Raw genomic sequence first — 24597 nt, 5'->3', positions numbered from 1 at the left:
TGTTTGATTTTGGCATTGTTGCGTAAGGTCAATAAAAAACATGGACCACATTAAGGAACCTCAACACGAAAGAAGAATAGACATTATAAAAGATATAACTTACCTGTCTGTCCGTACGCGAATATGCAGGCGTTGTACCCGTCGAAGGCATTGTCGAGGATGTCCCTGCCCAAGCACTCGAAGACGGTCTTCTGTGAGGCGAAGTTAGGCAGCGAAGAGTCAAGCGAGAAGAAACAGTGGTCGAACGCGAACGTCTTTGGTTGTTTTCTGGAACAATCGATAAAATATTTATAAACACCAGTTTTATTCTTAATCAGCCTCGTTTCTAATCGTGACGAAACCGGACTAATCCCAATAAGGCATAGTTTCCCCTCTGGGTTGGAAGGTCAGATGGCAGTCGCTTTCGTAAAAACTAGTGCCTACGTCAATTCTTGGGATTAGTTGTCAAGCGGACCCCAGGCTCACACGAGCCGTGTCAAAATGCCGGGATAACGCGAGGAAGAAGATTATTAATCAGCCTATAATATATCTTTGCCTATGAGTTTGAATTGAGTCGGAATCGCCACTCTTAATGACTCTATCCAAATGCTGATGACTACAAACTTCGTAATGCATATCTAGATAACTATGTAATTGTGTATTGTATGTACACCCCGTAAATAAAACGCATAACAAAATACAAAGCTCAGACAGGCAGGCATAGACCGCCTGTTGTTTACCTCTGCTTGTATTTCTGTTTTCGATTGTATTGTCTTCTTTTATTGTGGTGTGCAATAAAGAGTATTTGTATTGTATTGTATAAATTACTTACAAGATGATGTTAAAATAAAGTAAGTATCACATCCTTTTGAATGTGTTAGCAAATCTTAGTCAGATTCTTCACAATTTACAAATGGATTTAAGGTCTGTTGGGGGAGGGCAAGGGACCATAAATTAGTGTTAGCGCTGGCCACAAATCCCTAAGTTAATTAAATTATGGGCGCTCCTACATTTTTCGTGTATAAGACATTAAATATTTAACCAACAAGCTACGAGTAAGTCTCTGACGTTGTTGTCTTAAATTCCATTTGTTAAATCTGCTGAGGTTCAAACTAGTCAATGATCAAATTAGTTTTTACAGTAATTTCATCCGTTCGGGCTGTAGGTACTACTCTCACCATTCTACGGTCTACGGTAAATTCTAGTAAAGTTAGTAAAGTCTAGTAGTAGTAAATCAAATCAAATCAAAAATATTTATTTGCATAAATAAGGGTACAATGGGTGTTATACAAAGTTTTCAGTCTCATTCCTTATTTTACCATAATATGGCGTACAAATATTCAATACGCTAAAGCTAATAATGATTTAGTAATTAATGTTCAAACAACTATCTATATTCCTATTTATTCTTCTTTGTCCTATTATCTCAAAATAAAGGCACTAAATCTTCCACCAAGTCATGCTAGTGACAGCTTATTTATTTCGGGTGATGGATTCCATAATTATGATATTTAATATTAACGCCAACGCCACTTCTCTTCATCATTCATTTTACCAACAAGCCGAAGATAGAAAATAACATCATTTCTATAACGTCGCGTGCGTCATTATTGTTGTGCAAAAAAAGTAGTCATTGTAAAAATATTGGTGTAGACAACTTACTCAAATATATTATGTCCTATAGTTGTTAATTCGCTGACATTAAGGTGAGGTATGCCCGGGGAAAATTTTCAGATTCTGTCAAATTACCCCATTTCACACACAAGCAAACGTCACTCACACTACCTCACTTTACCGGGACAGGTCAGTGACCCATCCTGTTTTTTTTAAGATGCAAAAGAGAGTATTTTGAGTTTCGTCTTAACCACTAGCCTCCTTTGAGGAAGAGAAACTCTAAAAAAGTTCCATTGAAAGAAGGAAGACAAAACAATATATTTTATCTTGCTCTCCTTGTCTGTTCATGTCACATGTGACGTACTTAAATGTAAATTAACTAAATAATCGAATTCATTAGATACTCGAACTAAATAAACCGAATAAATACAGAAGTCGTCAAATGAAAAAAATTATTTAGGTACTACTCTAATTAATAGGGCTTTCGATAAGGCACAAATCAATTCAATGACAATTTCATTAAAATCATATGTGTATTCCGATGATGTTATTATTATATAACTTACCTTAGCTTAGCTTCAATTTGTATATATTTAGTTATACTACCTAGCTACTAAGCAAAATTTGCATGCTTCTTCAAGTGAAATATAGGGGAGAGCGGGGACAAAGGTAACTGCGGGTGGAAAGTAACTATTGCTCTGTAGGTTTATCTAATAGACAAAATACCACTCCGCTGCTATTAAGTGATAGACAGTGGTGCCCCCTTCACTCAGTCAGCGCATTCAGTCGAAACGAGCGCCACGTGCTATTAGGTTGTGTGAGAGGACGCAACGTGACGCAAAATTTTTCGAATCAAAAGTACGTTTTTTGACTTTTAGTTATTTGATGTTTATGTTGTATTAAAATTCATACATTTTCTGAATATTTGCATATCCCCTAGAGTGGCATTGTCTGGTTAGGTCTCTATGGTGGTGGGGAGCCGGGAGATGGACAGATATAACATGCCGTTGAATGGCGGCGCCTCAGATTTAACGGTGGCTTGAGGTTGAGTGGTGCGGCCATTTTAGAAAAATATACGTCAAGTGGCGGCGCCTCCATGGGTGGTCATCGCGAATTTGGCGTGTGCTAGAAATATGACCATTTCTCAAAAATATGTATGATTGAATTGAATTCAGCATAAAATAGCTTATTTGATTGTATAGGTACCAATGAATTTCATTATATTTATATGAATTATGCTGGACTTGATCAAATCTCATATTACCAATTATTTTTTCTTTCGTGTATAAAAATATGTATAATTAGGAAAAAAAACCTTTAAGGAATACCATCCTTGTTTAATGAAGAATGCATCTTGCAAAAGTGAGCAAGCAAGGCATAGTTTTAATGGTTTTATTTTAGGCGCAAAATACGGCGTCGCACAGAGGCCGGGAGACGGTCTCTGCCACACACGGGCTTGTTGTGACGGAACCGTCTCCCGGTTCACCGCTAATTGGGGAGTGTCTGGCTCCCGGCCTCTGCCACGCAGGGGCATGTTTTAAAAATGGCCGCGCCATTTTTCCTACCGTTCAACCGGAGGCCCTGCCACCCGAAGGGATATTGATTAGATTGATTGCAATTTATTTTTCTCGCACACGTTGCGTTTCAAATTCAAAGATATCTTTCATGTTTTCAGAAAAATGCGGTCGGGTACAAAAGTAACAAAGCCATACAAAAGTAACATTTACATCCCATACAATATACCTATTGGATCTATGCCATATTAGTAAACGATGTATGCCATATTTGTAAGTGAAAAAACTCTGACCCCTGAATTATCTGATGAGATAACATGTTTATCTCATCACTTGAAATAAAAACAATTTCTAACGAGGAATTAATATTGATTTGTTTTCTTAAAATACTAATGTTTATGTAGTTGAAATGCAAATATTAAAGTGTGTTATCAATAATAATTTACATGATTAGTAGGTACTTTTAGGGTTCCGTAACTCAAAAAGAAAAAACGGAACCCTTATAGGATCACTCGTGCGTAGGGGTCACAAAACCGTGCGTATTTTATAAAACCGGTTTTTCGGTTTTTGTGAGATTGCAAAACCGGGTTTTCGGTTTTTTCGGTGATTTCGATCTTACGTATAATTTGTAAAATAAGCAATTATTTTTAGGTTCAATGTTTTGATATTACGTCTTCCACGACATTTCTATTTACTTTACCAAGACCATATCAATAAATCAATCCAAATCCATCAATAAAGTTTTTAACTAAGCAGTAATTCTAAACCGGTTTGCCTAAGCAACCTATTATATGACAACGGTGTTGACATAGTCCTCCTTCTGGAAATACACCGCTGATGATGCCCAACTCGCTAAACGAGATAAAATACCGGGATTTGATTTGGTAGCGGCATTATAATACCATAAACAATTAATATAGAACTTCGACATGCGGCCGGTCTTCTCTTACTGCCCTGGTCAACGTGATTTCAAATAACATCGATGGCAACAATATCGCCACCACGATTATTCAAATCGGCGGAACGCGGATATGCAGCATATATAATCCTCCACGTAGCTGCTGGCATACTCCACGCCTTCCTTACTTGGAACACCCATCCCTTTACATTTGAGACTTGATAGCCACCATACCGGCTGGGAATAAAGGAAATCTGACGCCAACGAGAAGGCGATCATGGACTGGGCAGATAGGAACAAAACAACACTGTTTTAGTCGTTTCTCACAAAGGCAAAGGAACGTTCAAATCAGCTCGATGGAGAAGTGAACCCGGACCTAGTCTTCACAACAAGAGCAATAGACGGTACCCCAGTGGCCGCCGAGCTGTACGTGCTAGCGGATTTTCCACACTCTCAACACAGCCTAGTATTAGTTGTCATAGGTCTGAAAAGGTCTGAGTCGTATCCTGCCTAACACCACATCGCGGAAGTTTGCTTATGCTGATGATGCCCTTGTGACACAAAAAGACAGCTTGAAAATTGAACTAAATATCCTGGAAAAGGACCTGGATCTATTAGATGACTATTTCTCTCAGTGGCGTTTGTGCCCCTGCCCTTCCAAGACCGAGGTGTTCTGCGTTCACCAGTGCAACAAACTAGCCAACACGGAGCTGATATTAAAATTCAGAGGCAATCTTCTCCGACACAACTTCCTTCCTAAATATCTCCGAAGCATCCTGGATTGAAGCCTTAACTTCAAGGACCATCAAAGCAGTCTATCTGCAAAACTGGGCAAATAGATATAACGTTGGAGACTAAAAAGCTGTTCATTTATACAATTAGTGCGTATAGTGTATTGTTTTTTTAATTTGCTCTTCAAAATAATGAAACTATGTTTACAAAAGTGTAAAATCGAAAAACTCGAAAAAGCCGGTTTTATTAAAGTAAAAACCCGGTTTTGACAATTGGCTGTAAACCCGGTTTTTCCGGTTTTTTCGATTTTGGTGAAACCGGGTTTGTGACGCCTACTCGTGCGTCTGTCTATACGTCTGTCACAGCCAATTTTCTCCAAAACTATTGGACAAATTAAGTTGAAATTTGGTACACATATGGAAGTCTGCTACCCAAAGACGGACATGTAACATAAACAAATAAATTTTAAGTATAGGGGGCTATTTTAAGGGGAATATGAGAAAATTATAAAACCAAGTTTTGCAAACCATATCGTGTTACATATTAAAAGGGCTTATTTTGAGGATCTCAAATATATTTTTTTTATAATTTTATATAAAACAGTTAAGAAATTATTTAAGAAAATAGGCAAAAAATGACCGCCCCCCCCCCCCCCTTATCTCCGATAATATAGGGTCTAAAATTTTGAAAAAAAAATACACAACCTTCTACCTCTAGATGACAGGAAAACCTATTAGAAATCTAGAGTCAAGCGTGAGTCGGACTTAAGAAAGAAAACGCGGTTGGGCTGTTTTAAGGACACAGCCGTAATGGTTTACGTGAAACGTGGTGCGGACAGCTAGTGCGAAGGTTGATGGCCAAGCTCTGCGTTGGGCCAAAGGCCTGACGCATCCGAGAGAGGTGCACCTCCACGCAAGGTCGAAGCATGACCTTTAGGAGGTTAGAGCTCAAACAGAACAAATAACTGGTTTAAGTACGAGTAGCTAAGTGAGAAGGCTGAACTGCCGTATATCGCGACCATCGAATTTCGCAAATTGCGGGGATTTTTCTATTACACCAATGAAACCGTAGGTAATTAGAGTGACAGAGAAATGCCAGCAATTTGCGAACTTCGAGCTTCGATTTCCGCGGTTATAGCCCTGTTATCTTGAATTAACAGAGATACACCTAACAATGAAAAAAAAAATGTAGGCACTATGCTTAACATAATACTTGAACAAAAAAAAAATGGGTAACTAACTATCCTAAGATAGCCAGCTGTGTGTGGACAAATTGAATAAACAGTTGAATGTACTTAAGAACTTCGCTTTGCTCGCTCGTTCAAAAATGTGTGCAGTACGGAACCCTTGGGACTTGAGTTCGACTCGCACTTGACCGGTTTTTATTTTGATTTGATATGTCATATTATATTAAATTACAGCCCACTGTGTCTTGTTACTTTTGACCCACAACGTGTTACTTTCTGCACGCCAACGGGGTGATTAGTAACAAAAGACGATTTTTTTAAAACAAAATACACAATTATAATGTTAGTCAAGACGTTAATGTACAGAACATGCACTGACGTTATATATGACTACATTAAACTCATCAAAATAATAAGGGTTAACCAGAAACTAAGGTCAAAGTACAAAGTGTTACGTTTCTCCCCGCTCTACCCTACGCATCCAAAATTACTGTCCACCTATGTTCATCACTATATGTATTTTTTGCAAATAAATATATGGTTATCTTTATCAATAAATTAAGTCCTGGCAGGGTGGAACTTTCATTTTGGCGGATTCTTTCTCTCTGCATCTGACTGTACCTATAGCTATTACGGCAATTGTTTGGTAAACTTACGGTTATATGTTCAGACTCTGAATCTCTATAGTCATTTAAGACGAAAATATTTAAGATATATGGACATACCTCTGGTCCTTGAACTACGTCCAAAGAGAGGTATGGGAATGGGAACTGAGAATGACATCTCGCTTTGTGTGGTAGGGCACAGCACAGCGGATGTCATTCCAGATCTAGAGCAGAGCTCAACCTTACAGAAATCTGCAGCCAAATAACACTAGCACTAGACCCTACTCATAGTGTCCTTCCTGCCGGTGAGTATGGTTGCCAGTTATCAACGAGGGGTGCGGAGTGTTAGACTCGGCAACGCGCATGGAGTTGCAGGCGTCCAAAGGCTACGAAGATTGCTTATCATCAGACGGGCCGGGCCGTATGCTTGTTTTTTAGCGACGAGGTATAAAAAATAAAATTAAATATGCACAGAATATCATTGAATTAAAAACTTTGTTTTATTTTATAGTAAATTAGTATAACACTCGATACACAGGCAATCACAATCCAGGCCGCAGCGATTTTGGGCTGTAAGCCTCGTAGGCCAGTAGGTATATCTCGGCCTCACAAGCCGCAAAAACTCGCTAGGACTGAGTCTAGACCATAGCCGTTTATTTATTCTTGATTTCATGAAGGTTTGCAGAACAGTACGTAACCGCATTATACATCTATCTTAGACGGACCTCACAGCAACAAAACAGGTTTACCACTGCACGATTTTCAAGTAGTACACGAAATATTTACATAATGTTCCGTATTAATAGGTAATATTTGAAGATCAAAAGTTCTCTAACATAAATACAAGATCACAACATTGTCATAACAGTTCATTGACGTTGACGTACAAAAGTACGTCAAATAGGTATGCAATATTAATACCAGCATAATGAAAATTAATTCCAATCAGTAAGTATGAGTCTTCAAACTTTTTTCATTCTAAGCCGGGTTTCAAGGAGCAAATTACTTAAATGATATTGGAATCGTATTGTTTTAAGATAGTTTACTGCCTTTTTCAACCATTATGCCCCAACAAATCAAATCTAAGATGAGACTCGAGCTCCATGTGATGATAATTATTTACCCTGTTTTTTTAAATACTATTTGTCTACTGGTATACTTTTTCGTATATGTATATGACTTAATGTCGAAATAAATGCGAAAACCAACTGTCATTTTAATTAAATTCGCGATACGTGTGCTTTGATCCGAGCCCAGCGGGCATCTGATCAAAGAAGTTGCGTGCACGGAACCGCTGATATCATATTTTCGAACTTATTTAGTGAATGTGAAATTAAAAAAAAAAAGTAATCCTGGTAGTCGTTCAAGCATACAATTGCGCGTACATAGAAGCAGTTTTCATATTTCTATCTTTTGTGCACAAATTGTTACGAATCTTTAAAGTCCGTTTTAGACCTATGTTCGTGATCGTTTTCTATCGAGCAAAAGTCAAAAACTTAGGATTCTAATCACTCCACTCACTAGAAAAAGCCCTCAAGTTTGCTAATTGAATGTATGGCAGCCGTATTGTGATCCAAAAAAGAGCTACGGCTTTTAAAAAACTCCGTTTTCTGAACTCACTGCACCTTAAGAGCTATGTGACATATTTTTGAGATGATTTGTGCACTCATACTTTTTACACTTGAATATACAATCTGAAATAAAGACATGAATCAAAAACTGTTTTTTATCAAAAAGATGTATTTTAGCTATGTGCATAATAAAACTGTCATCTTTCACTTTTGAGACGTACAATTTAGGGATTGCAATCCGGATTATTCGAACTTCGAAAATCCGGATAATCCGCCAATTTTTCAATCCGTTTCTAAATCCGGATTTTTAAACCCAAATCCGAATTTTCGGATTTTTTGTTAAACTATTATATAATCGCCTTTTGCACCGTTAAAATGTTCTGATTACTGCATATACGCGTCAAGCGGGTAGAGGGGGGGTTGCCTGGCTCACTCACTGGCCTTGGGCCTTGAACAGCCTCATGACAAGCGCGGTGTCTTTTAAACTGAGTGTTCGATGTTTGGCTCAGGCGTCACCGTGGCTTGGCTTTTCCGCGCACGGCAGGCTCGTGCAACAAAAGCCGGGTACTGACTGAGCGAGCAGCCCCGTGAGGCAGCCTCGGACGAATGCCGCGCGAGGCAGCCTCGGTCAGTAGGATTTGTTGCACGAGGCTGCCGCGCGCGGAAAAGCCCTCTAGTCCTCTATTAGTATAATCGGGACATTTCGCATCCCATAAACGTCTATAGTTATTCACCATATAGTTGTATCAATCGCGAGGCAGCCTCGTGAGGCAAATCCTCGGACAGTCAGGACGTGCCTCGCCCGAGGCAAACGCATCTCCGGCCTCGGCCGAGCGCGCCTCGGCCCGAGCCGAGCGTTGTCGGTTTTTTGTCCATGCTCAAAGGCGCCTCAGTAAGTTTGCCGCGCTCACTCAAGACGGTTGTGTTTTGCCTCGCTTGTTCGCCGCATGTTAGCGCCAAGGATAACGAACAGTGCCTTAAATTGATACAACTATATGGTGAATATAGACGTTTATGGGATGCGAAATGTCCCGATTATACTAATAGAGGACTAAAAGAAGTTGCATGGAGAAATATATAAGCCAGGAAATAAACATTTCAAAAAGAAGTAGTTGGAGGCTTGCTAGGTTGCTTATTTTGGTCTGTATAAGAGATAACAGGTTTTCAAATTCAATTTGACTCATTCTAGTAAAATTTTTATCTGCATCATCGAAGGACAACTCCTCAAACAATCTGTTCCCAGCTTGTAATCTGTTTTGGTACAACAGTTTCATCCAAAAACGTTTAGGTTTCCGTTTTCTTTTTTTACAAGCCGTAGAATTATTCGAAACGCAGTGGTAGCGACAACTTTTCGAATGAACGGCCTCATGACTTCACGTTAAACTGAGCGCTCGATGTTTGGCTCAGGCGTCACCGTGGCTCGGCTTTTCCGCGCGCGGCAGCCTCGTGCAATAAATCCTACTGACCGAGGCTGCCTCGCGCGACAGACGTCGCGCGGCATTCGTCCGAGGCTGCCTCGCGAGGCTGCTCGCTCAGTCAGTACCCGGCTAATTAGAAACAGTGACATGGTTTCTCAATTACAGAAAAATCACATAATAAAAAAAAACCTTTCTGAATAAAATGCCCTACGAGGCGCCAACATATTATTGCTCCATACCAGGTGCTCACGAGGAACCCGGGAGATTTTAACCACGCATTTCCGAGGCCAAAAGAAGGAAAATATATTAAAAGAGATTACGTCAATTTCGCGAAAAAAAAATCTTTTTTGGATTTATTTGTACGTATTTGTAGATAAAATATAAATGCTATTTATTTGTAAAACTATCACTCAAAAAGACTTTAATTTTTTTTTGTAAAACCTAGTTTTTGTAAAGTGTACTTGTCACTTTTTTACATTCTATCAATAAGGATATTTGGACTAGGTCCCATAGTAACAACATCGCCACCAATAAAACATTTTACACTAAGTAACAATTAAAAATATGTTTTTTTTAGCTGGCTAGCCATGGCTGGTGAGACTCTGAAACTAGGCGAATTCCAAAACAGTTTATAGGACATTTTAGTCTTTAAATATTGATCAGGAACACACTGTCAAAATCTCTCGGGTTTCTCGTGGGCATGTTGTACGAGTATATTATTTCCTTAATGGTGATTGTGCAATCTGCCACAGTTTTACGAATTTTTATAGATGATGACACTACTGATGACACGGTCGGGTGTCACCCTTAAATGGGTGAGTGGTGACACCCGGGGCGGGCGGCCCCCGCCGCCCCCACCTAGCTACGCCACTGTATAAGACTATTACAGTAAATAAAAAGACTAATTTCTTATTAGAAAGTCGTTTTTTTAATTTATTCCTGGTACCAAGAAAACATTCCCTAAATCCGGATTTTATCCGAAGTTCGGATTTCGGCGTGAAAATTATCCGAAAAACCGGATTTTGTAAAATAGATTCGGATTTGCAATCCCTAGTACAATTGGATTTGCTAAAACGCAATCAAGGGGACAGAAGTAAAATATGACACCCCTATTAAAAACTGAACCACCAAGGATTATAATTCGTCTCTATCATCTTAATGTATTGTGAAAAGGACCGTTACATAATGCCGCTGCACTAGCTCGGGCTAACGCCAATTTGTGCGAACCACTTGTTGCAGACTGAGACTAACGACAGTCATTTGTTAAAACAACACGACGCCTTTTCCTTGGATTTTTTATTGAAATCTGAGCTCTTTGATGGTGGAAACTAGTGAGTAAAAGAGGCTATGATTTTTTTCAGTTTCATCTTCACCCTAAGGGCTCCTCTACACGATGGGCCAACGCCGGCCACTCCAAGGGACGTATGTATGCGTTAGAGGCAGCAAGTGATATTGCTATCTCATTCTACCGCATGGCTGTGTCCCTTGGAGTGGCCCGCGCTGGCCCATCGTGTAGAGGAGCCTTAAGGAAGATCGATTCTCTAAAACGTAAAGCACAACTTCTAGGCCAAGCAATAAGAGGTATAGAGGGAAATGCTAGGAACACAATTTTTGACTCCGTTGTTTGGACTAGTTAGGAGGTGAACATATCAAAAGTCCTCGGCCGGCCCTATGTCGGGGGGTGAGGGGGTAAGAAGGTCCCATTTTTAGGTTTTTTACTTATATCTTGGATTGCGTCTTAGCGACATGACTACTTAGACAAACCGAAAGTTGATTAAATTTTTTACAAGTTTAATTTAGTCAAGTTTTTCGATATCTTGAATAGTTTTCGGGATATCCTCTCTTGAAAGTTTATTTGGGCGCCTAAATGATGATATACCCGAAGGCCACGAAACTGATCGGATACGGTGCTTAGATGAAAGACACTAAGGGCCACCCCTCACTAGCGTCTCCCGAGCGTCGGCGTCTAGTTAACTCTATGGCTGCTGCTCAACGCAACGTTGGCGCAACTGCGCAGCGACGCCATGTTATGGCTTCTCTACACGATGGGCCAGCGCCGGCCACTCCAAGGGACGATGCCATGCGGTAGAATGAGATAGCAATATCACTTGCTCCCTCTACCGCATAAGTACGTCCATGGAGTGGCCGGCGCTGGCCCATCGTGTAGAGGAGCCATTACGTGGCGTTGACTCGACGCCAACGCTCAAAAGACGCTAGTGTGGGTGGCCCTCGAGTTGTCACAAAACATACAAATTCAATTCCAAATAAAAACATTCACAACTATTTCAGCGAACCGTAAATTTTTATTCATTCGACCTCGCATCGAATTGTTGGTCCAATAAATTCACATCTACATACCTACATGTTTTTCACAATCGTCCTACAAGTAAATTCAACGTGAAAGATATAAATCCATATCAAATACCAATAAAAGTGCAGATTTTAAACTACATGTATTCTTGACAAAACATAACCTTCCTTTGACATTTGGGTAAAAACCTGAATCTAGTATATAACTGGATCTAGCATGAAAGGTCAGGGGAAATGACCGAACAGGATAGTCTTATGTATCTTTCAGCAGGAGTAGCAGCGAAACAGCTATTATTGTTTGTCCTTGTCACAGTCTCACATTTTATTTGATCCCCACCGTAAATTTAGTATGGATTATGGTGGGCAACAAATTAATTCGACCAATCATAGTGTCGCATTGCTTATGTTTATCCCTCACGGAGACTTCCATGGGATCCTACCTTCTATGGGTAAAAAAGACCAACGTCACTGTTGTACCACTAAAAATAGGATTTTTTGGCTTAATACAGGTCTGTTGCAGCAGTTTTTGTTGCATTTACTTTCAACGCCTCAATGCACATTTAAATTGCATAGGTGTTCGTTAAAATGCTTCGGGCGAGTGAGTTTAACAAATTTTTGTTATGTTTCGGATCGCACTTTTAAGTACCTAAAAAATATTTTGCCGAAATTTAAAGTCCTTTTGGATACATTTGTTCGTTATTATTCATCGTATTTTCTCGGAAACGTTCGTATTTGTCATGCTACTTCAGTCAACCCCAATACATTTTTTACCGCGACGGACTGAAATAGCAAGACACGTTCGTACGTTTCCGTGAAAATACGATGGAAAATAATTATACTTACCTACACAATTATTTTTATAAAATTTTATATGACTCAGATCATCTCTATTGTTTTTCATTTAATTTTGGGACCTTCAAAAACCTATAAAAAGTTCGAAATAAGTGTGATTAATTATTTTTTTATCGCATATTGGTAGGTAATTTACATAGACTAGCTTTTAGCTTCACAATCTCCACATATCGTACATAAGCACAGAATAAATAATAGTACTAGGTACAGAAGACTCACTCCCTAACAAACCGCGTCTGTTACGATCAGCACAGATATGGCCGCTAGGTGGCGACAGCGCCACGCGCGGCTTATGGCAAACCCCAAAATTGGGGCCGAACGGATGTACTTTTAGCTACCTGTAGCAAAGCGACGAAGTGAGCCACGCCTGACATAAGCGAGATTTAGTCACCGACCGCTCATTAAAACTTGCATTCATTAAATGTAGCTTAATTAAACCGGGCTACGGACCCACGAACCGAGGGAACAAAGGACAGGTTCAGCGAGATATGTTTCATTTAAGCTTTTAATGTGAGATCATTATAAATCGAATGTGTGCATTATTATCAAATCTTCGGATGCCACTGTTCTAATCATATATTGTCCGTTTTTTTAAAAAAAATCTCTCGCTGCCCCTAATGGGTTAAAAGGAAAACCCTGTATTGCCTTCACTGCCATTATTTAGCAGACCTAGATTTAAAAGCGGGCAAGTGCGAGTCGGACTCGCGCACAAAGGGTTCCGTACCATAATGCAAAAAAAAAGGAAAAAAATGCAAAAAAACGGTCACCCATCCCAGTACTGACCACGCCCGACGTTGCTTAACTTTGGTCAAAAATCACGTTTATTGTATGGGAGCCCCACTTAAATCTTTATTTTATTCTGTTTTTAGTATTTGTTGTTATAGCGGCAACAGAAATACATCATCTGTGAAAATTTCAACTGTCTAGCTATCACCGTTCGTGAGATACAGCCTGGTGACAGACAGACGGACGGACGGACGGACGGACAGCGAAGTCTTAGTAATAGGGTCCCGTTTTACCCTTTGGGTACGGAACCCTAAAAACCAAGCCATTGTTATCACATAAAAGCGGGGCAGATTAAATTCAACTAAGTTTGCGTTTGCCCCCGGTTTAACTTTTTCAGCGAGTCAGTATTCTAAGCTTTGTACACAAGTAAAATGGGTCAGAGAGGAAATCAGAAAACGTGAGGGAAAATTTTTAATACAGGGTTTTTTATTCTTAACCGAAATACAGTTTCCGTTCTAGTAACTCTTAATATATCATGAAAAATGAATAGGGAAATAAAATAAAGGCTCCTCTTCACGTTGGGCCAACGCCAACGCCAACGAGGGACGCAGCCATGCGGTAGAATGAGATAGCAATATCACTTGCTCCCTCTAACGCATAAATGCGTCCCTCGTTGGCGTTGGCGTTGGCCCAACGTGAAGAGGAGCCTTAAAACATACAGGTATTTGAGTACGAGTAACAATGTTGGTTTGATCTTTCACAGAGAGGTATAAGAGGCAATAATATTACACCATGATTGGGAGCTTTTGGTCTATGAGGTATATTAAGAATTATTTGAAACTAGCTGAAAAATTATGAACTTAAATCACAGATTATAGAAACCATATTCCTTTAAGACCTATAGTTCGTTTTTTTTAGCATTAGAAAGAACTTCGCAGAAGTAAGCTTGTGGTTCCAAATCCGGCACTTTTAGCGGTAATAATTTGAAGTAAATTATATGTATTGAACGTGCTACATTAGATAATTCAATAATTATTAAGGTGCAGTGAGTTCAGAAAACGGAGTTTTTTAAAAGCCGTAGCTCTTTTTTGGATCACAATACGGCTGCCATACATTCAATTAGCAAACTTGAGGGCTTTTTCTAGTGAGTGGAGTGATTAGAATCCTAAGTTTTTGACTTTTGCTCGATAGAAAACGATCACGAACATAGGTCTAAAACGGACTTTAAAGATTCGTAACAATTTGTGCACAAAAGATAGAAATATGAAAACTGCTTCTATGTACGCGCAATTGTATGCTTGAACGACTACCAGGATTACTTTTTTTTTTAATTTCACATTCACTAAATAAGTTCGAAAATATGATATCAGCGGTTCCGTGCACGCAACTTCTTTGATCAGATGCCCGCTGGGCTCGGATCAAAGCACACGTATCGCGAATTTAATTAAAATGACAGTTGGTTTTCGCATTTATTTCGACATTAAGTCATATACATATACGAAAAAGTATACCAGTAGACAAATAGTATTTAAAAAAACAGGGTAAATAATTATCATCACATGGAGCTCGAGTCTCATCTTAGATTTGATTTGTTGGGGCATAATGGTTGAAAAAGGCAGTAAACTATCTTAAAACAATACGATTCCAATATCATTTAAGTAATTTGCTCCTTGAAACCCGGCTTAGAATGAAAAAAGTTTGAAGACTCATACTTACTGATTGGAATTAATTTTCATTATGCTGGTATTAATATTGCATACCTATTTGACGTACTTTTGTACGTCAACGTCAATGAACTGTTATGACAATGTTGTGATCTTGTATTTATGTTAGAGAACTTTTGATCTTCAAATATTACCTATTAATACGGAACATTATGTAAATATTTCGTGTACTACTTGAAAATCGTGCAGTGGTAAACCTGTTTTGTTGCTGTGAGGTCCGTCTAAGATAGATGTATAATGCGGTTACGTACTGTTCTGCAAACCTTCATGAAATCAAGAATAAATAAACGGCTATGGTCTAGACTCAGTCCTAGCGAGTTTTTGCGGCTTGTGAGGCCGAGATATACCTACTGGCCTACGAGGCTTACAGCCCAAAATCGCTGCGGCCTGGATTGTGATTGCCTGTGTATCGAGTGTTATACTAATTTACTATAAAATAAAACAAAGTTTTTAATTCAATGATATTCTGTGCATATTTAATTTTATTTTTTATACCTCGTCGCTAAAAAACAAGCATACGGCCCGGCCCGTCTGATGATAAGCAATCTTCGTAGCCTTTGGACGCCTGCAACTCCATGCGCGTTGCCGAGTCTAACACTCCGCACCCCTCGTTGATAACTGGCAACCATACTCACCGGCAGGAAGGACACTATGAGTAGGGTCTAGTGCTAGTGTTATTTGGCTGCAGATTTCTGTAAGGTTGAGCTCTGCTCTAGATCTGGAATGACATCCGCTGTGCTGTGCCCTACCACACAAAGCGAGATGTCATTCTCAGTTCCCATTCCCATACCTCTCTTTGGACGTAGTTCAAGGACCAGAGGTATGTCCATATATCTTAAATATTTTCGTCTTAAATGACTATAGAGATTCAGAGTCTGAACATATAACCGTAAGTTTACCAAACAATTGCCGTAATAGCTATAGGTACAGTCAGATGCAGAGAGAAAGAATCCGCCAAAATGAAAGTTCCACCCTGCCAGGACTTAATTTATTGATAAAGATAACCATATATTTATTTGCAAAAAATACATATAGTGATGAACATAGGTGGACAGTAATTTTGGATGCGTAGGGTAGAGCGGGGAGAAACGTAACACTTTGTACTTTGACCTTAGTTTCTGGTTAACCCTTATTATTTTGATGAGTTTAATGTAGTCATATATAACGTCAGTGCATGTTCTGTACATTAACGTCTTGACTAACATTATAATTGTGTATTTTGTTTTAAAAAAATCGTCTTTTGTTACTAATCACCCCGTTGGCGTGCAGAAAGTAACACGTTGTGGGTCAAAAGTAACAAGACACAGTGGGCTGTAATTTAATATAATATGACATATCAAATCAAAATAAAAACCGGTCAAGTGCGAGTCGAACTCAAGTCCCAAGGGTTCCGTACTGCACACATTTTTGAACGAGCGAGCAAAGCGAAGTTCTTAAGTACATTCAACTGTTTATTCAATTTGTCCACACACAGCTGGCTATCTTAGGATAGTTAGTTACCCATTTTTTTTTTGTTCAAGTATTATGTTAAGCATAGTGCCTACATTTTTTTTTTCATTGTTAGGTGTATCTCTGTTAATTCAAGATAACAGGGCTATAACCGCGGAAATCGAAGCTCGAAGTTCGCAAATTGCTGGCATTTCTCTGTCACTCTAATTACCTACGGTTTCATTGGTGTAATAGAAAAATCCCCGCAATTTGCGAAATTCGATGGTCGCGATATACGGCAGTTCAGCCTTCTCACTTAGCTACTCGTACTTAAACCAGTTATTTGTTCTGTTTGAGCTCTAACCTCCTAAAGGTCATGCTTCGACCTTGCGTGGAGGTGCACCTCTCTCGGATGCGTCAGGCCTTTGGCCCAACGCAGAGCTTGGCCATCAACCTTCGCACTAGCTGTCCGCACCACGTTTCACGTAAACCATTACGGCTGTGTCCTTAAAACAGCCCAACCGCGTTTTCTTTCTTAAGTCCGACTCACGCTTGACTCTAGATTTCTAATAGGTTTTCCTGTCATCTAGAGGTAGAAGGTTGTGTATTTTTTTTTCAAAATTTTAGACCCTATATTATCGGAGATAAGGGGGGGGGGGGCGGTCATTTTTTGCCTATTTTCTTAAATAATTTCTTAACTGTTTTATATAAAATTATAAAAAAAATATATTTGAGATCCTCAAAATAAGCCCTTTTAATATGTAACACGATATGGTTTGCAAAACTTGGTTTTATAATTTTCTCATATTCCCCTTAAAATAGCCCCCTATACTTAAAATTTATTTGTTTATGTTACATGTCCGTCTTTGGGTAGCAGACTTCCATATGTGTACCAAATTTCAACTTAATTTGTCCAATAGTTTTGGAGAAAATTGGCTGTGACAGACGTATAGACAGACGCACGAGTAGGCGTCACAAACCCGGTTTCACCAAAATCGAAAAAACCGGAAAAACCGGGTTTACAGCCAATTGTCAAAACCGGGTTTTTACTTTAATAAAACCGGCTTTTTCGAGTTTTTCGATTTTACACTTTTGTAAACATAGTTTCATTATTTTGAAGAGCAAATTAAAAAAACAATACACTATACGCACTAATTGTATAAATGAACAGCTTTTTAGTCTCCAACGTTATATCTATTTGCCCAGTTTTGCAGATAGACTGCTTTGATGGTCCTTGAAGTTAAGGCTTCAATCCAGGATGCTTCGGAGATATTTAGGAAGGAAGTTGTGTCGGAGAAGATTGCCTCTGAATTTTAATATCAGCTCCGTGTTGGCTAGTTTGTTGCACTGGTGAACGCAGAACACCTCGGTCTTGGAAGGGCAGGGGCACAAACGCCACTGAGAGAAATAGTCATCTAATAGATCCAGGTCCTTTTCCAGGATATTTAGTTCAATTTTCAAGCTGTCTTTTTGTGTCACAAGGGCATCATCAGCATAAGCAAACTTCCGCGATGTGGTGTTAGGCAGGATACGACTCAGACCTTTTCAGACCTATGACAACTAATACTAGGCTGTGTTGAGAGTGTGGAAAATCCGCTAGCACGTACAGCTCGGCGGCCACTGGGGTACCGTCTATTGCTCTTGTTGTGAAGACTAGGTCCGGGTTCACTTCTCCATCGAGCTGATTTGAACGTTCCTTTGCCTTTGTGAGAAACGACTAAAACAGTGTTGTTTTGTTCCTATCTGCCCAGTCCATGATCGCCTTCTCGTTGGCGTCAGATTTCCTTTATTCCCAGCCGGTATGGTGGCTATCAAGTCTCAAATGTAAAGGGATGGGTGTTCCAAGTAAGGAAGGCGTGGAGTATGCCAGCAGCTACGTGGAGGATTATATATGCTGCATATCCGCGTTCCGCCGATTTGAATAATCGTGGTGGCGATATTGTTGCCATCGATGTTATTTGAAATCACGTTGACCAGGGCAGTAAGAGAAGACCGGCCGCATGTCGAAGTTCTATATTAATTGTTTATGGTATTATAATGCCGCTACCAAATCAAATCCCGGTATTTTATCTCGTTTAGCGAGTTGGGCATCATCAGCGGTGTATTTCCAGAAGGAGGACTATGTCAACACCGTTGTCATATAATAGGTTGCTTAGGCAAACCGGTTTAGAATTACTGCTTAGTTAAAAACTTTATTGATGGATTTGGATTGATTTATTGATATGGTCTTGGTAAAGTAAATAGAAATGTCGTGGAAGACGTAATATCAAAACATTGAACCTAAAAATAATTGCTTATTTTACAAATTATACGTAAGATCGAAATCACCGAAAAAACCGAAAACCCGGTTTTGCAATCTCACAAAAACCGAAAAACCGGTTTTATAAAATACGCACGGTTTTGTGACCCCTACGCACGAGTGATCCTATAAGGGTTCCGTTTTTTCTTTTTGAGTTACGGAACCCTAAAAGTACCTACTAATCATGTAAATTATTATTGATAACACACTTTAATATTTGCATTTCAACTACATAAACATTAGTATTTTAAGAAAACAAATCAATATTAATTCCTCGTTAGAAATTGTTTTTATTTCAAGTGATGAGATAAACATGTTATCTCATCAGATAATTCAGGGGTCAGAGTTTTTTCACTTACAAATATGGCATACATCGTTTACTAATATGGCATAGATCCAATAGGTATATTGTATGGGATGTAAATGTTACTTTTGTATGGCTTTGTTACTTTTGTACCCGACCGCATTTTTCTGAAAACATGAAAGATATCTTTGAATTTGAAACGCAACGTGTGCGAGAAAAATAAATTGCAATCAATCTAATCAATATCCCTTCGGGTGGCAGGGCCTCCGGTTGAACGGTAGGAAAAATGGCGCGGCCATTTTTAAAACATGCCCCTGCGTGGCAGAGGCCGGGAGCCAGACACTCCCCAATTAGCGGTGAACCGGGAGACGGTTCCGTCACAACAAGCCCGTGTGTGGCAGAGACCGTCTCCCGGCCTCTGTGCGACGCCGTATTTTGCGCCTAAAATAAAACCATTAAAACTATGCCTTGCTTGCTCACTTTTGCAAGATGCATTCTTCATTAAACAAGGATGGTATTCCTTAAAGGTTTTTTTTCCTAATTATACATATTTTTATACACGAAAGAAAAAATAATTGGTAATATGAGATTTGATCAAGTCCAGCATAATTCATATAAATATAATGAAATTCATTGGTACCTATACAATCAAATAAGCTATTTTATGCTGAATTCAATTCAATCATACATATTTTTGAGAAATGGTCATATTTCTAGCACACGCCAAATTCGCGATGACCACCCATGGAGGCGCCGCCACTTGACGTATATTTTTCTAAAATGGCCGCACCACTCAACCTCAAGCCACCGTTAAATCTGAGGCGCCGCCATTCAACGGCATGTTATATCTGTCCATCTCCCGGCTCCCCACCACCATAGAGACCTAACCAGACAATGCCACTCTAGGGGATATGCAAATATTCAGAAAATGTATGAATTTTAATACAACATAAACATCAAATAACTAAAAGTCAAAAAACGTACTTTTGATTCGAAAAATTTTGCGTCACGTTGCGTCCTCTCACACAACCTAATAGCACGTGGCGCTCGTTTCGACTGAATGCGCTGACTGAGTGAAGGGGGCACCACTGTCTATCACTTAATAGCAGCGGAGTGGTATTTTGTCTATTAGATAAACCTACAGAGCAATAGTTACTTTCCACCCGCAGTTACCTTTGTCCCCGCTCTCCCCTATATTTCACTTGAAGAAGCATGCAAATTTTGCTTAGTAGCTAGGTAGTATAACTAAATATATACAAATTGAAGCTAAGCTAAGGTAAGTTATATAATAATAACATCATCGGAATACACATATGATTTTAATGAAATTGTCATTGAATTGATTTGTGCCTTATCGAAAGCCCTATTAATTAGAGTAGTACCTAAATAATTTTTTTCATTTGACGACTTCTGTATTTATTCGGTTTATTTAGTTCGAGTATCTAATGAATTCGATTATTTAGTTAATTTACATTTAAGTACGTCACATGTGACATGAACAGACAAGGAGAGCAAGATAAAATATATTGTTTTGTCTTCCTTCTTTCAATGGAACTTTTTTAGAGTTTCTCTTCCTCAAAGGAGGCTAGTGGTTAAGACGAAACTCAAAATACTCTCTTTTGCATCTTAAAAAAAACAGGATGGGTCACTGACCTTTCCCGGTAAAGTGAGGTAGTGTGAGTGACGTTTGCTTGTGTGTGAAATGGGGTAATTTGACAGAATCTGAAAATTTTCCCCGGGCATACCTCACCTTAACAATAAAAGAGCCTGATAAAAACTGTACGCTTACTTCTGTGGAGTTCTTTCTAATGCTAAAAAAAACGAACTATAACCTTTATCCCAGATCAGGCACATACACTTAGGACTCCTTCCAAACTAGACCTCATTACATCTGGGACGTCCCTCTACGAAGTATATTCGACTTCATCACGAGACTCGGAAACTTCGGTAAAATACATAGTGAATATTAGTTATTTTATTAAAGCTGGCAACTATTAGATAATAAGGCTACCTTTACACTGAGGCGGAGATGAGAGGAGGCTGTCTTTCAGAATTACCCCATACGAGTTTTCCTCATTCTCTGTTTATAGAACTTATAGAAATTGGTTGACTGGTAACGGTAAATGGTAACTGGCTGCCTCAAGGCATTATGTCCGCCATTCGTACCATCATATTGTATTGTGCAATAAAGATTAAATAAATAAATAGAAAACCGTCATATGAGACTATCATTTGAACTATTTCCTCACTAATAAAAAGTGTAATACCTAAACGTGGTGCTTAGAAACAGTAAGGATTAAGGCCTGTGCACACCGGCTGCGTGTGCGTGACGCATGCGGCGTTGTAGTATACAGATCCTTATAAGAGATGGCACACCGCTTGCGTGACGTATGCATGTGCGGCTCCAACATTTTAGCGCACGCACACGCGCACGTCACGCACACGCAAGCCGGTGTGGCTCAGCCTTTATTACGAGTATATCTCCCCAGGTTGGAATACTCGACAATCGCGCCGCAGCTCAGCGGCACTAAAACGAATATACGGCAGCCGTATATAACGGTGAATCCAGAACCTTATCGGGTTACCGTGCTGTTGTGCTCAGATAATTTTAAACACCTTGCCCACAGCTGCTGCTGACTGTAGGTACCACAGACAAAATATCCTCCAGACAGCATAGTCGCGCTACCCCCTCTGCCACACATACGGTAATTTTACTCCATGTTCGAGTCGAAAGTGTCTTTATGTGACGTCCGTGTCTTTGAACGGACCAATCACGGCACGGGATTTCGCTCACCTCGTCCCGCGCACCCCCGCATTTTTGGCATCATCGGTTGCATGAAATAATCAGTGTTGCCAACTCGGATTTTGAAAAAATGCTAGCCTAATGTCTAGATTATGCCAAAATTATGCCAAAGTTTTTTGAAATATGCTAAAAAAAATGCTAAAATTTCAACTTGAAATTAGATACTTAAAACACATACATTTTTCAAATTTGCCGCATTTTTCTACTGACAAGATCTGCTTGACCAACTTTATATAGTCCGTCGACGTCCATCCGTCCCCAAAAGTCAAAATTCATATGAAAATATGAACCACATAAGGCGATGGCGCATATTGTTGCTGCCAAGTTGGTGCAAACTTGGCTTAGACTAAATTGGCCTGATGACAAATTTTCAAATCCCTTTTAATATTGTCCGTCCACTTGTATTGGTTCCGAAAAACACAATATTTCAGCTATACTCATAAGATTTAACATAAATAATTGCATTTTATTATAGCCAGTTTAAACCTCGCGCGAAAACGCCTCGCACGCCATTTGTGACGTCATAAATTATGGTGGTAGACATTGCTTACATACTTACAGTTACGAATTTCCCTTGAATCCGAATGATATTGTTAATTCAGCACCATATATTACCATTAGGGATCATAAATACATTACAAAAATTGTTCACAATAAGTCATTTTATACAAAGACTCTCACACGGTTGCAATTTAAGATGAATTATTTAGATACATATAATTTTGAGTGAAAATCACCGAGCGCCGGATTTACTTTTTAATTTTTTCTAGTTACGACAACCAACATGACAATGATAGTTCCGTTCAGCCAAATAATTAAAAAAGTTTTTTGGGGAAATATCGTATTATTTAGCATTTTATTTATATAATATCAAATAAATATTTACTTTATATCGTGTAATAATATTTTTTGGACGTAATAAATGTTTAGTGGAGAAACAATATTTTTTTTGAACCTCCAAACTCTTTGGCGAGTACGTAATGGATTACAGTCAATGAGGTTGTCTATGTTGCTCTAAGAAATATGTCATGCATTGATGACGTCAACTCTTACGTCGCCTCTGATTGGTGTTTCAGTCAAAATGGCCGAGTGGAGAATTTAGCACTTTTATTTTATTGAATATATTAATAATCCTTCAGTTTATACTGAGATTGGGCCATATTTTAGAATCATATTAACATATAAGTTTCTTTGAAACCATTATTTCCATGATTCTTTGTTACTGTCATCAGGCCAATTATGCTAAAAAATATGCCAGATGCTAAATGGAAAATTTTGGTGCCAAAGCAAGTGAAAATATGCCAGATCTGGCATCAATTATGCCAAGTTGGCAACACTGGAAATAATTGGTCTAAACTCGGTCTAGTGGATTCCTATCATTCCTAGTCTATGGTAGGTACTAAGAGATATTGTATGTTCATAAGTTGTTACTGTTACTGCCTACAACTTTCGTCTTAGCTAATGAGATAATAACAAGACCTAATGGTAAAATTAGCACTAGTCGTTAAGGACAGTCGACAAACTCAGTTAACGGCTAATTGTTTTATAAAGAACGGCCCTAGATGCCGATTGTGTCTTATCAATTTGCTAAGGTTTTGGTCTTATTTTGATACGGCTTTAAGTCGTGTCATCTGGTGTCTCACTCGCTCCAATAAGTGCGAGCGTGATGCCTATTGAAACGTCTACCGACTTTCGCCGATTGGTACAACGGCAGAACGGCACACGCCTTCAGGAAGCTCAATCTGAATCTAACATTAATGATTTTAATCTGGATTCGTTTTGATATTTGTTAGTAGTCAACAGTGTCATTTCTGGTTGATGGAACTTCACTGTTGACAGACAGATCATAGACAATCGTTTCATTGGCCAAAATCCTTTTAGTAGTGTTGTTTTTTGTCCCCAAAAAATGTGAGGGAGTAGAGCTATTGGAAAGAGATGATAGGTATTTAGTTTAGAATCGCCACGTAAAATATTATCTACAGCTAAAAAGGCATACAATGGCACCTAAGTTCTTTATTATTTCTTTTTTTTTGCTAGTCTTTTATGGTGTCCCACTGCTGGGCAAAGGCCTCTCCCCTTGTCTTCCACGACTCCCGACACAGCGCCGCCAGTTCTGCTCTGGCCAGTTACTGAGAAAGGTGTCTAGGTCATCCCGCCATCTCCGTCTGGGCCTGTCGCGTCCGCGCCCTTCTTCTGGCATCCACTTGGTAGCTACACTAGCCCATCTGTCATTTCATTTCATTCATAGAAGACACAAATTAAAAACTAGACAAAATGTTTAACAGAATCGGCCTTAGTTCAAATCCAATTGTCCCAAGAGGTCACTGAACTACAAGACGTTGGCTTCAGAACTAGGCTTCTTTGCCAAATGTAACGGCAATTTCCTTACGTTTGTTGATTGTGTAAGTTTTGAAGGGTTGTTGATTCATTGTAGTTCTTTGAATAGATCTAGTTTGTAAAGGTATTGAGTAGTTTCTATTTTGATTATACATTATACGGCATTTTAACGGCCTAGCCTAGTCGGTAGTGATACTGCCTACGAAGCAGGAGGTCCCGGGTTCGAATCCTGGTAATGGCATTTATTTGTGTGTTCATCACAAATATTTGTTCTCGAGTTGTAAATGTTTTCTATGT

At 39.2% G+C, this 24597-nt stretch overlaps 1 protein-coding gene and 1 long non-coding RNA gene across 4 annotated transcripts in view; both read right to left on the bottom strand.

The window, feature by feature from the left end:
• Positions 1-24597, bottom strand: part of LOC134680342 (kinesin-like protein KIF13B) — a 245555-nt gene that overhangs the window by 114893 nt on the left and 106065 nt on the right. For all 3 annotated transcript variants that reach the window (XM_063539462.1, XM_063539464.1, XM_063539463.1), the window contains exon 3: positions 104-267. In XM_063539462.1, the coding sequence (XP_063395532.1) occupies positions 104-267 (164 nt within the window). The remainder of the gene's footprint in view (positions 1-103; positions 268-24597) is intronic.
• Positions 3001-19208, bottom strand: LOC134680581 (uncharacterized). Its single transcript, XR_010100479.1, has 2 exons — positions 18689-19208; positions 3001-3402 (listed from the first exon to the last, which is right to left on the bottom strand). It is a non-coding gene; the product is annotated as an uncharacterized LOC134680581 (long non-coding RNA).

The sequence above is a fragment of the Cydia fagiglandana genome, chromosome 3, assembly GCF_963556715.1.
Source record: "Cydia fagiglandana chromosome 3, ilCydFagi1.1, whole genome shotgun sequence".
NCBI classification, from domain to species: domain Eukaryota; kingdom Metazoa; phylum Arthropoda; class Insecta; order Lepidoptera; family Tortricidae; genus Cydia; species Cydia fagiglandana.
The sequence above is the reverse complement of the archived record's forward strand: the minus strand, read 5'-3'. Positions and strand labels throughout refer to the sequence as shown.